Genomic DNA, 17,961 nt, shown 5'->3' with positions numbered 1-17,961 from the left:
TTTTTTTACGGTATTCATGCTGCAAAGCTCCTGAAAGTTTATTCCTGTATACTTTGCAATGTAAAATAATGCATGCTGTGTAATAAATAAAAAGGGTGTCCAGCAGAACAGGGAAACTAGGAATTAGCCTAAACATGAATTTCTATGCCCAGGAAAAAAGTTAGTGGAATGTAATGTGCGCAAATTTTGTATGGATCTAGGAATATGAATATTGCCAGTAGCCTATGGCAGTGTGTCCATTCATTAATGATGTTCCATTGGTTCTTTTAAGATTGCTGTATTTTAAGAAAAACACTAAATTGTGGGAGGTGATCACGGCTGGTTCCATGACTGCGGGAAATGGATAATGATGAATGTGTGATGAATGTGGGATAATGATGTCGTCATCGAGTAAGCCACAGTGTTGTGGAAAATGGCTAATTATACAATGATTTATATTATACCATTGACTATTGGATACTGAAGTAAACGTCCCATCTATATGGACGAGCTGTGGCCAATTTTTTGTTAAAAAAGAAAGTAGTTGTGTGAGCTGGTCACAGAATGTGCTAGTGACTATTCCTTTAGTTTGAATTGGCAAAAAAGATTGTGTATTCAACAGAAATCAGTAACTTAGATCAGCACAATTTGTCGGTGGCACCTTTGAACTTCTCAACTACGACGATTATGGTTTAAAAACTGGCTACAAATTTAACATGGGGATGGAATGTCTAGTTGTATTAATAGTTAAAGATTATACTATACAGCATTTCTGGCTAGAACAATTGGGCAATCCAAACTGAGTCCAGATGGGGGGATATCGTAGGTAACTGTTTCTAATGCAAACAGAATTGTATCGCTACCCTAACATTCATAGAACAAAATCAACCAAGAGGAGCGATTGAGGTGAACCTGGACATCCTGGACTCACCTTTGGCAGCTACAGTGGTGGTTGCTTGGCTCACTATGGTGGTGCGTTGTGGAGAGGCGACGGCGGGGCCTGGTGTAGACGCTCTGGCTACTACCTGCCCCCCGCCGCTACCAGCTGCTACCACCAGCTCCTGCAATACCAGCTCATTAGTATCTCAACAATCAAATTGAAGGTTTTACTCTGTTATCCTAATATTAATCAGAATTACATTAAAATGGAAGCAGTACAGTAATATAAGTAGTTTGCAAGCAATACGCAGGTATAGTATTATTTGCTTATTCACCTTGAAATTTATAATTGGTAGGTGTTTAATAATTTCTTATGAGGAGCAAGGTGGTCTAGTGGTAGGTACACAGAAGATGAATTTTAGATCAATGGAAAATTATAAGCAGACAGGTCACTAAATTTTTTATTAAGCTGTATTTATTTCAAAGTGATTAAATGCTTAAAATAAAATAAAAATTGAACGTGCCCAAAATTTATTGAATACAACTAGGGGTGTGCGAAGCAGCAAAAAATTTTCGATTCGAAGCAACGATTCGATTCAAAAGATTTTCAATTCGATTCGATGCAACTCGATTCGAAGCAATACGGTATTTTTCTATTCATAATTGTCAATTGAGTGGATTAACAATAATTAAAATTTATCACATTTGTGTAATACAAATTTTTGTTGATGTGGTATTAGGCCTATTCATACTTACATATGAATTTTAGGTGAAAAAATATTTATTTTCAATCATATGTATTAGAATAACTGCTGGAAATACCAGTGAGCTGCTTTACTTGCCTATTTCATAATTTTTACTTGGAATTGGCTCAACTGCAAGAAAGAAGAAAATATTTTTTTTATCAAGACATTCATTCTCATTTTAATAACTGTTTAAATAACTAAATAGGTACCGGTAGCTAAATTACAACAAATTTGAATGGAACTTAATATAAAAAGACCATTAAGAAATAAATTTACATATCACAAGTTTAGGGCCTGTGGACCGGCTTCAGGACTGCAAGCAAGAAGAAAATAAAAATAATATGTTTCCACCATGCAACATGTATCATTCATTCCCTGCCTCCTAACCTCCTTAGTATAATAACCTCACACTTACATTATTTGTTACATCATCATAAATAAAGAATTATTATTGGCATCAGTAGGCCTACAGCTTTACATAGGCATTATTTTTATAGGGCCTAAAATAGTAATAGGCTAGAAGCAACATGTCAAGTGGAGAACTCATTGAAGAAAAGATATTGTGTAAACTAATTTCCTATAAAACTCAAAAACAGTAAATAACATACAAACATTGTTTATGGTATAATTAATAAGGACTAAAAAATGCATATCATGTCATACAACGGTTACGGTTTCTTCCAAATCATTTAAAACCCATTGGCAACTCAATCAAATTTAAAAACAAATTAAAAAATTATCTCATAGAAATCGCTCCCTACTCCATTAAAGAGGTGTTTCCCCAATTAACCTGATTTTATTTTTAGTTTCTTAGTATTATATAAATTGTAATTTTAGCTTATAACTTTATTTACTAGGTTAGGAATCTGACACTATTCAATGTACAATGTACAATTGTTGAATAAAGATATTGAAATGAAATGAAATGAAATACAGTAGTATAGACCTACCGGTACTGCAAGAGATTAAAATCCTAAAACAACTGATTTTGATAGCTAATGAATGAAAAGAATTAAAAATCCATAAAATGAAGCTAAACAATATCACAACTAATTAGGTACCCGAAAAGTAACTCTTAAATAATATATAGAAGATTAAAATAATATTAAATCAAGAGACAAGAAAGTTAAATGCTATCTTCTAGTGCCCTTGGCAACACAGGTCAATGTTTTTAAACTACCCTCAATGTTTTTGGAACAGCAGGGCCTTTTTCTCTTAAGGAAGGGTAGTAGTATGTCAACAAAAACAATGAATCAGTCTCACCAGCCAGGCCCGGGCAACGATGTGTGAATTCAAGGTCATAGACCCTCCCCCTCCCCTCTTACACCACCCGGTTGCTACCCAGTTGCTTCAATTGCTGACAAAATGCAAGTGATGAAACAAGGAAGTAGAGACAAAGAAATATATTTCTTTATTCAAAAACACAAAACTGTTAGAGATTATTTTCAAAGAAATTAATTCAATGTAATTTGTGAGTCGTAAATATTGTATTGGATCTTAGAAATATATTTTTTTAACCCTATTTAACCAAGATACAGATCTTCACTATATCAGATATTTCTTTTGTTTATAATTTATTATGTAAAATACTACAATATATTTTTAATTAGGTATTGAATGAACAATAAATGATTATACTAGTATGTCTGGATAAATAGTCTTTCTGTATTTCTATTCTTTTGACTTTGTTTTCTTTGCACTGTTAGTGTTGCATCACGGCTTTTGTCTTGTTACTCTTATCAGTAGGACTAGACCTGGCTCTGGCTAGTGGCAGTGCGGCAATTGCTCTGTTGTGTCTTTATTCTTAAAGGTCGTGAGCCAACTTAATTTTTAATTCTCATTTGAACATTTTAATTCCTCTGTAATAGATATAATAATATAAGAGTGTTTCTTTGGAAATAAATTATTCTTTTTTTTTCTTTTGCCCCAACAAAAATTCGGGGACGGGGACCGACAGACACCTAACAAAAATACCAAATGTATCAGTCTATAACATTGATCTTACTAGTTAAGTATTAAGTAACAATTTTTCAGACTTATTTTTAAAATGATTTTGGAGTAACCTACCTTGTTTTGGCTAGGTTCACAGTAGTAAAATATTTCACACACTGCTTACATCAAGACAAAAAACAAAACCTCTAATCATTTGCAATGTCAAAACAAAAAAATATAAAACAATTAAAGCTATATTTAATGCAAAGAATGTATTAAATAAGAACGCCTTCGTAAAGGAAACGCAACAGCAACGCGCTCCTGTATTGCGGGTATTGCATTGACTTTCTGCAGGCGTTTTTTGTATATGGATACTGACTCCCTCGTGAATCGAATCGTTTTTTGACCACCACTGAATCGAATCGCGATTCGATGCATCGAATCCAATCGAATCGAAATTTCGATGCATTTTCGATGCATCGCACACCCCTAAATACAACCAACGTCTCTCTTTGTACCACGTCTACCGATATCTGCAGATTGCTTTCAAAGTCTGCAAATCGCACCCTGTGACTGCCAATCACTGCTCCGTAGAATGTGCTAATAAGCGTAGGTTACCTTACTTGAGTTTGGTATTTTAGTACTTTAAAGACATTTAAAAAATGGTTTGAACCTCAAGACCCATGCCGTATTATCGGGCTAGGCTAATTGCAGTAAAGTGATGGACCATCGGACGGATTAGAGGGAATTGACTATACTGCTTTACCAAATTCCGCACTCAGAATGTGCGGGTTTGAAACATATCCACTCATTTTTGTGTTCACCCCCGTGTCTTGGACTTTTACCTCGTGGGTTTCTGATTGAGAGGGACTAACGCTGTTCTCCCACGTACCTGGACAGAGAGTGGAGCCTGTACAAACGCCTTGGCAGTCGTGGGAGTCTGGGTGGGTGATGCAGTCGCAGCTACGATGGCTTTGTTCATAGCAGCCGAGGAGCTGATAGTCGACACTCCCATCTGGTTACGCAGCAAAGCCAGCTGTTGCTGCTAGAACATCAACATCAACAATGACTAGGAAATAACAAACACGTGGATGTAAAACTGAACAAAGGAGTATTTTATATAGTTTAGTTACTGTAGAACCCATGATGGCTGGATAAACCAAAGCTACAGTAGAACCTCGATAACAAGACTCTCATGGGGATTATTGAATAAGACTTGTTATCAAGATATAAGGGTCTTCTTATTGAGGTTCCACTGAATCATAACCATTTATATCATAGAAATCATTTATACCTATTAATAAAATGTAATCGATAAATTTAGTCAAGAGTAATCCTAGTCTCTCTTTTACCAATTATTGAACTGTTACATAACTTATTTGTGAATTTTAGGAAAGCAGATACCTTAATCTAATCGTCATAAACAGTTTCCACACTCCAGACTGCTCGCATTTACTACTTCTTTCACCACGACCTATTTTCCTCCCTTCCCATAGAATTTTAGGAATGCAGACACCTTAATATAATCGTCATAAACAGTTTCCACACTCCAGACTGCTCGCCTTTACTACTTCCTTCACCACTTCCTACGCCGCGGACCTGTTTTCCTCCCTTCCCATAGAATTTTAGGAATGCAGATACCTTAATATAATCGTCATAAACAGATTCCTTACTCCAAACTGCTCACCTTTACTACTTCCTTAACCACTTCATACGCCACGGAACTCAAGCTATTGTCGTCATTTGATTATATTTATGATCCATACCGTTTCTGTTCTAATATCTGTGGAATAATTCTATCAGCTATTTCTTTATCTACTGCATTCAAAAGTCAACAGCTGATCATATGTCTTTCTTTATGTGTCAAATACTGCTTCCATAAGGATTACATTGAAACTTTGAGACCCAGTGGGGCGGATTCCTGAGAGACTTTTTTAACGCCATATAGATGTTGGCACTCACCGATATGGTCTTTTTCACCATGCAAAATTTGAAAACGATTGATTCAGCCGTCTAGGAGGAGTTTGCGTATTACGAAATGCATAAGAGTCGACGTATAAGAGCTTCGCTCGCTCCGCTCAATAAATTTACAGTTCACACTACAGAGATTGCCTTAAGGAAGGACAATAATGTTTGTACTTCGAATACCATTCCCATTCGATAAATATAAACAAAACTCATTATGGTGAGCTACAAATAAGGTTGTTTACTATTACAAAGAGAAGTAAAAGAACAACTCACCGCTTGCTGAGCCACCAACTGTTTCTCCTTGCTGATTCTCTCAGCCCGACGGGTGGCCACGTCTACAGGTGACATCGGGTTGTCGTAGTCTATCCCACAGCCGGACAACACTTCCGCATGCTTCGGGTTCTTCATGTCCGGCTTGTTGTTGAGTACAGGCTTCATGGTGGGAGTGCGGTTGTTAGATATGGTCCGGATGGATTCGAACTTTGCGTTCATCACTTGGGTGTAAGACATATTCGTGTCCTGCTGGTACATCTGGGATGTTTTCATCGGCCGAGAGCATTTAGTCTGTAAAATACGGTTAGGATAATGTATGGAAGGGTGACTTTTTATAGATGTTAATTAAAGGGAAACCCACATTGAGTTAAAAATACACCAACGTTTGGGGGAATAAACTAAATTACTATTCTACTATCCTAATATCCACTACTAGAGTGAAATAGGCAAGGAAAGAAATCAGATGATCTAAAAAGAGATAAATGACATAACCTCAACCCTCCTTTTATGGTTGAACCACTCAAACTTAAGCTTCTATCATTAGCTTGTAAAACATTGGTTTCCATAGCTCAAAATATTTTGCATTGTGTTAACCTCATATCCATACAATAAGAAATAAAATATACATTCTTTTAAATTAAATTAATGAAAGTTATTTTATTAATCAAAACTACAGTATAGGCCTAGTAAAACAACAAACTAGCAATTGAAAACCAGTGATAGTATTTGGGCAAGTGACTTTAACAGTCTGCAAAAAAATTGTAAAATACTTGAGGGTCTTACCTGAGGCAGTTTGTAGATTCCCTTGGTTTTCTTGGGTTTCTTAGCGTTCATATCCATTATCATCTTGCCTTCTTCCCTGGGAATAATCACACTTTCATACCTGCAACAACCAACACATTATTTTTGTTTTTGAAAACTCAGTACAGAGATCTGAAATCTGATCACATCTTCAGATGCCAAGGAATCTTGGCCATGAATACATTCACACACACAATTGAATATATTGAATATATACACAAATCATGCAATGCTGGGCGATAGTTGAAAATGTTTAATAGCAGTCAAATTCAAAAAGAAAACTCCCCCTGTGAAAACTAAGTTATGGTACTGGTTTTTGACACAGATTATACATTCTTGAATCTGTTCATACACCGTTGGAATTTTATCTGAGAAAAATATAGTTCTACTAAATATTTCTCATTTAGGTTCAGTTGAATTTTTGTAGCTTTCATTTGAAGTATGAAAATGTTGTCCAGATTTTGTAGGCCTACCTGTTTTTGCACTGACGCGGTGACCTGTAGATGTGTGATATCATGTTGACCATGTCGGCCACCATCTCCCAGTTAGGGGTGTGTCCAGGACATACTACCACTAGATTCAGGGTCAACTCCTGCACCTGCTGTACAGCCTGAAAACAATGAAAACAACTGGTCAATACAAGGTCTTTATTTGAAATGCATCTTAGGTGAAGGTGAGTTTACATGACAGATTGTTGTGGAACGTTTGGACATCATTGACTTGACTGATTTAGAGTTACGACTAACCTGCAGTATCGCCCAGTCCTCATATATCATCCACTCAGGTCCGAGGTCCGTCTCAGATTTGACAGGGCGGGGCACCAGCTGTTGTGTCGGGGTCTGGGGTAGACTGTACGTGGGGCGAGCCCCGCCACGGTACTTGTGTAGCCTCAGGTCATGCCTCATCTTGATCAGGGCGGGGGAGGGACGGTCAAACAGTGAGCGGGGGGCGTGCATCAGTGAAAGCTCCTCGCGTTGGTGCCGTGCCGCCTTGATAGGGTTGCGTCCTGGAATGTACAATTGTGTCTTTTAATCCGTTACCTACTTCAAAAGTTTATTGAATACTCAAAATTAAATTTATAAAGTTATCTGAAATACACAACTACTTCTAATTCTTGTTAAACATTAGAATAAAAGTCAGTTCCTGGCAATTGACTTAAAAATAGATATTGTAATACATGTATATAAAACAAATTTATTGCATAGGAATCATACGGTTATAATTATACATAAGGTCAATTGAGAGAGACACTGGCTTGTCTTGTAATAATTTTAGTACCAACACAAATTTTAAAAAATTGGTGTATTTTTTGTTTTCCTTTGAATTAGTTTGCAAAACAGCTGATTCATTGAAGTTTTACTGTGCCCTGCAGTTTTCCTAACCCCCAGATAACAATACATCTGTAAATACATTAAATTAATTCTTACCAATAAAATGTTTTAGATAAACAACAAAACCAAAATTTTAGTATAAAAACAAAGTAGTTATTAATTTATGAAGACGATCAAGAGTATGTAAACAGAGAGTAATTTTCATATGCCAAATTGAAGTTTGCCATAACAAAGTTTTTCCCTTTGCTCTCTAGCCACAAAACATAAACTCAATGTTGAACGTTATGTTAAGGACAAAATAATTTATTATTTGTCACGCAGCCAACTATGTCCTTCAAAAGGTAATCCATATAATCAGCGTTGGGAGTTCGGATAATTGGAATTCTTTTACTTAAGACTGTTTCAGCCCCTCTAATCATTTTACCTTCACTGGTGGACTCGACCCTGGAGCGTTTCCGATCCTTCTTGGTGTACACGGGTGGTAGTTGGGCCTCAGACATGGTGGTTGGTTCGTACAGGAAACACATAGTGTAGTCAATATACACGTCACTGTCGTCTACCGGCGGAGTAGGTGGGCACCACATCTGGACCAATCACAACAGTTGAAATATAAAACAGAACTTTACGTTACACTTGTCTACATGTATGATAGGAAAATACAATCACTGAACGGATAGGAATAGGTGTTTTATAATGCATAGGAACTCATAGTTAAGGTGAAACCTCGTTTAACTTTATTAAATTGAAATACGGATTAACTAAAACATTTAAGAGATTAAAATAATCAATTAGAAATTTAGGTAACTTAAATTATCCCCGTGGTGTATAGTTAATTCAGATTCCTTGGCCAACAGATTGTAAAGGAGCAGATAAAACATATATCATAATAAGATAAAATTCAGAAAAACAATTTTTTGTATTCTGTTTTGGATCTATTTGAACTAACCGAAAAAATCCCAACCATTGAATTAGTTTTTTAGTGAAATGATAGATTGGTTACTATATACATATTACGTATGCAAGTTAGTTCTTAAAGCAATTATTAAAAGTTGAATGATCTCTGAAATTAATATGAGTTTTGTCAAAGATAAGCTTACTTGTTTGTACAGTAACAAAACAATAAAATAATGCCCATATTTTCTAGGTATCTTTAGAAGAAATTAAATGGGAGAACATTTCAATAAATTTATAAGTTACAGTAAAACAGACAACGCTGTGAAACATCCCAATAATAAAAAATGTAGATTGAGTAAAGTGTTCAACCAATCTTTAACTTTAAAAAGCTATAAAAATGTATAAGTTTGCAACTTACCTTGGAAGATCTACGGGAAGTGGACTTGGATGTTCGGGAAGGTTTTGGTTTTGAAGGAGGAGCAGGCCGGAGGAAAATATTGGAATCGTTCATCTGTCAAAGGACTAACTTAGATCTAAGGAAGACAAGGCATTTGGAGCTACAACATCAACCCGACACCAAATTACAGTTAAGCAACATGAATGCCATTACTACTATTTGTCTCAATTTCAAACTGCTCAAAGCGGACCCTAAAAAGCATGGGATGTGTGATTTTATAATATTGTACAAATAACACTTTATAAAACCTCTAAAAATATAGAAACAGAAAAGTAAAATCCATTCATGCATAGCTTGAAGAATCTATGTGATCACTTTTTGAATGGATTTAGGATATTTAATCTGAAAAAAAAAATACAAATATCACAGGAATATTAAGTTATTTACAATCTTTCACTGAAAAAATGAAAATATAATTTTATAATTTAGGGATTATGACTTTGATCAATATCAAAGGGAAACTTGTAAATTATTATGCTGTTGTTAAATTGTTTGTTTGATCAAAGAATTTAACAGTTTTATATATTGTGTGTTTAATTTAGTAAAAATTACTTATTATTGTAAATCATTATAAGACCTTTTTTTACAATTGTTTTTTTCTTAATTGGAACGGAAAATTGTATGGATGACATTTTTCAGAATATGCCATAACAAACTTAATAGTTAAATATTTAAACAAATTATTTAAAAAAGTAATTTCAACAGATCACATGAAATATCAACTTAAATTACAATCCGTGAGGCAGGCGAAGAACTCCAAGGGATTACAGCCCTCACACACACAGAGATACACCTACACACACACACATGAGTCACGTGCCGTGGGGGCACTCGCCAGGCGAGTGCGCGTGCATTGGTGGAAGGGACGTTAATCCCTCAGAGTGCTTCGCCTTCCTCACAGACTATAAAATATAATTTAGAAAAAAGACAAAATGACAGCAAATAAGTTTTTATTAAACAATATATAAAAAAAAAACAGTAAAACTTGCACCAGAAATCAGTGTGTATAAACGTTCATAGTTAAGAAGATGTACTTACAGGCATTTGTTCCCGTCCGTTCTGTGATAGCCAGATCTGAGAAAAGAGAAAACAATAACTAACAAATAAAGACATTGTAAGTTTACTGCAATTCTTCAAACATCTTTTAGATATTTTTACCACTGTTTAGTCTGCCACCTATTTACTGCCTTGAACACATTTTGCTTACAACATGACATTATGATTAGTGCTGATACTTGATTAGAAATTAATCTGTTTGTTTTCTTTCTTGTTGTGTAGATTTCTGCCTCTTAGGCCCCTATTAGACGAGGTAGCCTGGCGACGTCGCCAGCGACAGTAGCTGGCGACGCACTGGCCACCAAACCTAGTAGCCAGTTGAGTAGCTAGAATTTTACCGCCGTTACTCATTTTGTTGTGAGTGTTTGTCTTGTACTTGTACTTGTTATGAGCGGTATGTTTACATTGAAAAGTGAGTGATTATAAGTATCTTCTCACTTTTATCCAATGCTTAGTGCAAGAGAATCGAAAGGGTTATATTACACCCTTTTTGATGAGCTCTGTGCGGACAATACACAATTTTTCAATTATTTTCATATGTCACAATCCAGTTTCTTCGAGTTGTTAGGTCTCACAACACACAGCACAACAGTGTGCAAGTACCCCCGTGATATGAACTGACCGAGTGGCGACGTGATACTGGCGACCTAGTGTAATAGGCTCCATATGCTACAACGCAGCGTCGCCAATATGGGTAGCCAGTGGCTACCGCAGTGGCGACGGGGCTCGGTAGCCAGTCGGTCGCCAAAGTGTGGCTGCGTCGCTGGCTACCCTCGTGTAATAACATCCATAAGAATCAATGCCCCATGACAAGCTGAGTAGCCAGTTTGGTCGCTGGCGACGTCGCCAGGCTACCTCGTCTAATAGGGGCCTTAATGTCTTTTTACTCTACAAAAACATACACAGCACATACAAACGTTGGTATAATTATGAGGTTAGTTTTTCCATTTATACGAAAAACGCCTGCAGAAAGTCAACACAATGTGCAACACAGGAGCGTGTTGATATTGCGTTTCCTTTGCGAAGTCATTCTTATTTAATTAATTCTTTGCTTGTAAATATTGCTTAAATTGTTTTATAACTTTTTGTTTTGATATTGCAAATTATGAGAAGTTTTGTTGAGTGTAAGCAACGTGAGAGATGTTTTACTAATGTAATACAGTAGCTAAAACAAGCCACTCCAAAATCATTCTAAAAAAAACACAAGTCTGTAAAATTGTTACTTTATAATTAACTAGTAATTGATGTATTAGACTAATAAATTTTGTATTTTTTTTGTCTGCTTTGTATTCCTTGTAGTTTGTTTGCAGGTCTGATTCTATCCTCTCATTTTATCAATTTGAACCAATTGAAAGTTTCAGTATAAATCTTGCAAATGTTTTTATTTGTTTACACCAGAACATATCTTTATTTGTAAAATCAATACAATAAAATAGGTAACATGCTAACAATATGATTCTGCAAATAAAAATTATGGAATAGGCAAGTAAAGCAGCTCACTGACATTTCCAGCAATACAGGTTCTTCTAATATATGATTTAAAAAAAATATATCTTTTCACCTAAAATTCATTTATGTCATATGTATGAATAGCCCTAGTACCACCACAACAAAAATTTGCATTACGCAAATGTGGTAATTTTTATCAGCCTACTGTTCACTTTACTCGATGGACAAGTAAAAAATAGAAAAATGCTGTATTGCTTGGAATCACCTTTTGAATCAAATTGAAAATTTTTCGCTGCTTCGCACACCCCTAATTGAAAAAGAATCTAGCCTAATTAGTTTAAACTAAACAGTACAGTCTCATTGTTCTACACTTCCTCCAGGTGTTTGAATATCTAAAAAAAATCACACGATTTCTCCCTGTGGAATAACTGTACGTTGAAAAAACCCCTTATGCTGGCCTTGGGATTTATTAGTTTTAGGGGTGTTTGGCATTGACACTTGAGTTTGTAGGCTTTTTTACCACTGCATACTACACAATCCTTAAACTAATATTATTGTAAAATTTGTGTCTTTAGAATAAAGATGATTTTATTTGAACCCACACATTTAAAATTCTCTACCTACTTGTGGTGGTGAGTTCAAAATTTCAAAACAGAAAAAATTACAAACTCAAAAGGATTGATTAGGACAATAACTTTTACAAAGGTTTTGTTATTATTGTTCATGTAGTACAAACTAGATGCGGTTGATTTAGGTTGGATAGTTTAAGACTGCTAAGTGATAATCAATTTCCAATTTCACTTTAAAATATTTAAAAAACTGTATTCCTAGAAGTCATTGTGACCTATCAAAATTGGTTTTGCTGTTTTAATATGTAATAACTGTACTTAAGCAAAAAAAATATTATTAACTGCTTGAAAACACATTATGCGATGGCTGCAGGGTAATATTTAAAAGGAAAAAAAAAATTAAAATTGGAAAAATAATAAAACAGTCTTTTTATAAGTGATATGACCAACAATTTAGTTATACAAATTGTCCTTGGAAGGCATTCAGATAGTTTGTTCAGAAGATATTCAAGATTTCGCAGCAATGGTTGATGATGATTTATCAGTCCGGTGCGCTATCCACTACACCACCGAGAACTACATGGTTGATGATGATATCTCTGCGATTGCATGAGGATCACGATTACCAAATCTCTCTGCAAACCTTTAGTTATAATTTTTTTAAATATTTGTTTGCCAGATCTTCATTTTTCTTTACGATATGGTATATACATTTATTGTGTTTTACTGTTTTGAATTTTAATTTAGTTAACATTTTCAATTGCTTTTGCTTATATTTTTCTTTTACACCAAAACATTCCATTATCCCGAAATTAAGTACTTTGTGTATGGACATTTTAGACAGGGGTTAATTTTGTAGTATTATCCATAATTTATTGATTCCCTTTTAAACCTTAGAATTTTTTGGAATGAAATATTTTTAAACCTTGTATTTATATTTTGCGATTTCTTTCTAAACCGTTTTGTAGAGCTTAAAAAAAGAAATAATTTAGTATATTGAAGCGCTGTTGTATGCCTAACGGTCACGAAGAAAATTCAAAAATAGTGTAATTAAAAATTCCCATGTTATTCTTATGGAGAAAATGAAAATTGTTGTAGTTTACTTGTTTATGGGTATATATTGATAAAATTTGGCAAATTTATTTATTTCATCCTATACTATTGACGTATGGTCAAAAACACTTTTTACCTTCCCCGTAGCAGCAAACCTAAGCACTCGTTAAATCTAATGTTATTTAAATAGGGAATAATATGTCTTATTTATGGAAATATTTTAGTAAAAATGTAATCAGACGAGTTGAAATTCGCTTAGTCTGCAGGTTTGCTGCGGCGGGGGTATTTTTAGTTAGGCTTGGTTATAAAGTGCAACAATATAAATAACAGAAATTAGTAATTTTCTTCAACATAATCCAACATGTAGTTTGTATTGTTATCCAACTACAATGTAGTCATGTGAATGGAATGTCTAGTTAGACTGACTTTTTCTCTGAAGACTTAATACATTCAAACCACTTTTATGTTAATATGACGTAGGCTATTTATGCTCATAAATTCGGACACCGCTTGTTTGAAATGTAGAATTAAAATGTCAATTCACTTTTCAGAATTTTATCTTACCATTTTTGGGATTCTTAGTGAATACGCATTCTGATATATTCACTGTCAAAATTTTAAGGATTATCCGTATCAAATTACTTTTGATTCATAAATTTAAAAATAAAGGTAGTAGTTGAGCTTATTTTTAATTTTCTCTTTAACCTTTCAAGAAGTCTTATAATAGGACGTAATTCTCAGTTATGTTTTGTTACTTTTATTGTACATCTACATCAGTCAACTAAGGTAAGCGATTTCTATATCGTTTTCAAAATAATCCTTTGATCAAATGTTTTTTTGGTGAATTCCATCTATTTTAGCGGACTTACCAACGTAGCTTTGGCGTCGACTCCGATGCGTGTCTAGCAGCCTAACCTAACCTAACTAGGACAGTAGGAGGGGATTGGACGGGAGACGGGCCTATCAGTCTCGAGCTCGGCTCTCTGTGCGATGCTAATGTCGGTATGACAAGATTGGGCAGTGTTTTGGTCCCTTTGCCACACCCCATACTGTTTTGCTTGCCAGAAGGAACTAAATGCACATTGCAACTTTCAATGTGCAACTGTGACAATTCCATGACAAAACTTGAGTTTTGACATGGATTTATCGCATTCAGATAGTACCTTCTGCCGAGCCAGTATCATACGATATACATAGTGTGGTACAGTTTTAGACAACTTAATCCTGAAACTGCCGATTAGGTATTCCATTGGAACGATATAGACACTTTTATGGGTCATATAAAATAAACACATATGAATTCTTTTAAAAAAATAGGTATTAAATATAGTAAATTTTTACTGTAATAATTGAATTTTTTTTGTTTAAAAATGACACAGCTGGCTACGAGCTGTCAAGTATGCAAACAAAAAAAGAATCCAATCAACTGGAGCAGGATGCAGACCTGACAAAACAATTCTGGCAAGTCAGCAGGATGGCCAACTTCGTTAACTTTACATCTAAGTAAAACTGATTATGAGCTTGAATATAATATGTCAAATACTAGATAGGTCATTTTGTGAGCGTTGGCACTACGGAACATCAGTTATCGGCCATAAAATGTCCAATCGGCTATTCTAGGTTTAATTTTTCCAATATTTTTTTTGATTCTTAAAGTTTTTTAAGTTACCTTTCTGTTCATTTGAATACTATTTTATTCTGTACCACACATCAGTATATGGTATAGAACCGTGCACATACACCACAAAACATAGCACAAAGAGCAAAGTTCGGACGCAAAACAGAGCCCTCTCTGATCCACACCAGGCAATAACAAAACAACACAGAGAAACGAGGCAGTAAGTTTATTCCTTCCACATCCGACAGTTTATATAAAAACTAAGATTAAATCTGGTGACAACATGTCACAATAGTTATATACAATGATTACAACAGTCGCAAGAGCGTTATAATCCGCGACATAAATACTTGTAGAAAACGATAACAATAGGTTTAAAAAATAAACAAAATTTACAAAACTTTGCACGATTGTGTCTCAGTTTCCTATCGAGGACTATACAAGCTATTTACAATAAAGTATATACACGAGTTAAAAATAACTTTGGGCGAACAATGTTCGAACATAGGACACAGTTTACCTTTTGTTAAAATAAATTGTTGTAACAATATGATTGTTTTAATATTATTAATAGCACTAACAGTGTTTGAATACATAATTTGTATTCCATAAATGTTTTAAATATTAAAACCCATTAAAACTAATAGGAATAACATCACAGGTTTTTATTCTTTCTTTGGGATTTTGTATACGCCTAAAGAAAATAAATATCAGTAGAATAATCTTTTTTTTTAATTTGCAACATTTGCGTGATGTACAACTAACTAGAAATTTATTTCAAATATAACCTTTTAAATTCCGATAATACATATTTAGTTTATATCATTTCTAGAATTTTGTTTCTTTTAGCACAAAAAATGAATACCCTTTTTACAACATACATCATGCATAAAAATATGAATTACCATAAGACTAATATTTTGGGGTTCATTTCAAATAAATTAGTAAACAAGCCTAGTGGATAAAATATACTGTGTGAATATAAAAAATTAAATTATTATATATGATATAATAATAATGGAATATGTACAGACCATTCAATATAAAGTTTAAGTTTATATGTTCATATAACTGTACAAAGGAAAAAAACTAAAATTGTTTTCTGTATTATTCTATAAGTATTGAGATAATATTTCAAGCATTATGATTTAAAGTATACAATATTTTGTTACATAAGTAAAGAGTATAAATTTATCTTTTTAATTTTTTTAAGATTTAAAGTCTACGGATATTAAAAAAAAAAAAAAACTGAATAGCAAAGCACAATTATTTTTTATGTTGAGTATTTCAACAAAAGAGGGGTAAAATGTCATTTAACAACTTAGAAAGTTTGTATCTTAAAAACTGAAAATACTTCTACATAATTTATTACAACTTCAAATTATAAGATTGAATTTTGTATGAAAAGGCTGTTTTGAGAGTAGACAACTCACAAACAATTGTTTAGCTACATAATTTAAGGAACTCAAAATGTGAACAATATGAGTCCATACACCTAAAAGCAGGTCAGTTGCAATTATTGTTTTCGCTTAAATAGAACTAATCTGAACTACAAAATCATATCAAGTTAGAATTGTTTTGGATAATGAATACTGTACAAAAATAACACCAGGGGAAAAACTTGAAAAAAATAGTCTGACATTTATCAACATGAGTAACAGTTTTGGCCAACTGACAATGCTGCAGTTAGCGTTTCTGACGAGATCACAAAACCGGCCCGTTCCCTGTCCCCTCGATGCTAGCTCGCTTGGCTCGGTTCAACCTTGCCACTTTTCTACCTACCAAGCACGGGTCGGAGACATGGTTGTTTAAATCTTTTATATCCCAGGACGTTTTGCCCAACACAGGGTTGGAGGAAGCTCTCCTGGTCCTTATCACCAGGTTAGGATTAGAATAAGGTGCAGGGACTTGGGGAGTTGGAACAGGGGAAGACGAATTAATGTTTGAATTAACATTTTGAACTTTCTTTTCCTTCTTCACTTCCACCGGAGGTGGAGGTTTATCTTTTTTGGCGGATGGATTACCAGGGATAGGACTCACGTCCAGGGTCCACAAGTCTATGTGGACCGTGGCTCGTGATCGCGTTCGGTGTTGTGGCGTTTGAGAGTTTGAGTTAGTAACCTGATTTTGAGCGTCTTCACGGGAATACGTCAGTAGTTCCTCTGAGGCATCTGCAGCGTTGCGTTCCTCCTCCTCCTCTTGCATCCGCAAAGCTGCCAACCTTTCCTCTTCCCACTCTCGCTTCTGTTGCTCTATCTCGGCTTCCGCTGCTGCCAACTGCTCAGATGAAAAAGCAGCTTCTGTCTCCTCGATGAATTTCATGGCGTATCGCTCTACTCCACTCAGCTTTAAACACATTGAATTATTGAGTAACACTTTGATGATGAACATTTCAATTTAGTAAGGGACTAAAAATCACTTTTAAATGTAACCTCAAATGTATTCCAAAGACAAATGATTATTTCCACAAAAGAATAGCTTTCTGTAAATCAGTTCACAAAAGATTGCTCCCCTGACCAATATTATTTCTTTCTTACCGTTTCGACTAGTGCGTTGACCTCCTGCTCTGCCTTACTGATCTCCTCGTCCATGTGACTGAACGGGATACTCTCATCAAACTCCGCCAGGTCCGCTACTGCCTCTGCCTTGGCTGTCTTAGCGGCCGCAACGTCAGTCTCGTCCTCCGCCGCGGCCATGGCCGTCTCCAACACTCCCAGCGCTGCTCTCTCCTCACTGCTGCTGGCCCCAGACTGCTGCAACATAGATGTGGGTGTTGTTTAATGAATAGGATAAATAATACCGGTTTAACAAATAGTGTCACTTATTACCTAAATAATAGGTTACTATAACCTAGTCCTACTATTTATCTAACTGTTGGAAAGAGCTAACTATCGTGTCTTCCATTAAAAGCGTGCTCCACAAAGTAATAGTATATCTGTGCCCTAGGTCTAAATGG

General features: G+C 35.0%; 1 protein-coding gene across 4 annotated transcripts in view; it reads right to left on the bottom strand.

The window, feature by feature from the left end:
- The window catches only part of LOC128992543 (helicase domino), a 70,487-nt gene that overhangs the window by 14,341 nt on the left and 38,185 nt on the right, over positions 1-17,961 (bottom strand). For 2 of the 4 annotated variants that reach the window (XR_008490720.1, XM_054416173.1), the window contains exons 31-40: positions 17,543-17,758; positions 17,127-17,351; positions 10,299-10,334; positions 8,334-8,493; positions 7,325-7,584; positions 7,052-7,188; positions 6,561-6,660; positions 5,778-6,068; positions 4,429-4,581; positions 911-1,040 (exon numbers count right to left, since the gene is read on the bottom strand). Coding sequence is in view for 3 of the 4 variants with exons in the window: in XM_054416173.1 (XP_054272148.1) it covers positions 911-1,040; positions 4,429-4,581; positions 5,778-6,068; positions 6,561-6,660; positions 7,052-7,188; positions 7,325-7,584; positions 8,334-8,493; positions 10,299-10,334; positions 17,127-17,351; positions 17,543-17,758 (1,708 nt within the window). In the remaining variant the exon portion in view is untranslated. The remainder of the gene's footprint in view (positions 1-910; positions 1,041-4,428; positions 4,582-5,777; positions 6,069-6,560; positions 6,661-7,051; positions 7,189-7,324; positions 7,585-8,333; positions 8,494-10,298; positions 10,335-17,126; positions 17,352-17,542; positions 17,759-17,961) is intronic. The other 2 variants (XM_054416190.1, XM_054416181.1) reach the window with 2 other exon arrangements.

This window comes from Macrosteles quadrilineatus, unplaced genomic scaffold, assembly GCF_028750875.1.
Source record: "Macrosteles quadrilineatus isolate MER2022 unplaced genomic scaffold, UCM_ALF_1.0 Scaffold_1__1_contigs__length_201487025, whole genome shotgun sequence".
NCBI lineage: Eukaryota > Metazoa > Arthropoda > Insecta > Hemiptera > Cicadellidae > Macrosteles > Macrosteles quadrilineatus.
Note: the sequence above shows the minus strand (reverse complement) of the source record. Positions and strands in the feature narration are given on the sequence as shown.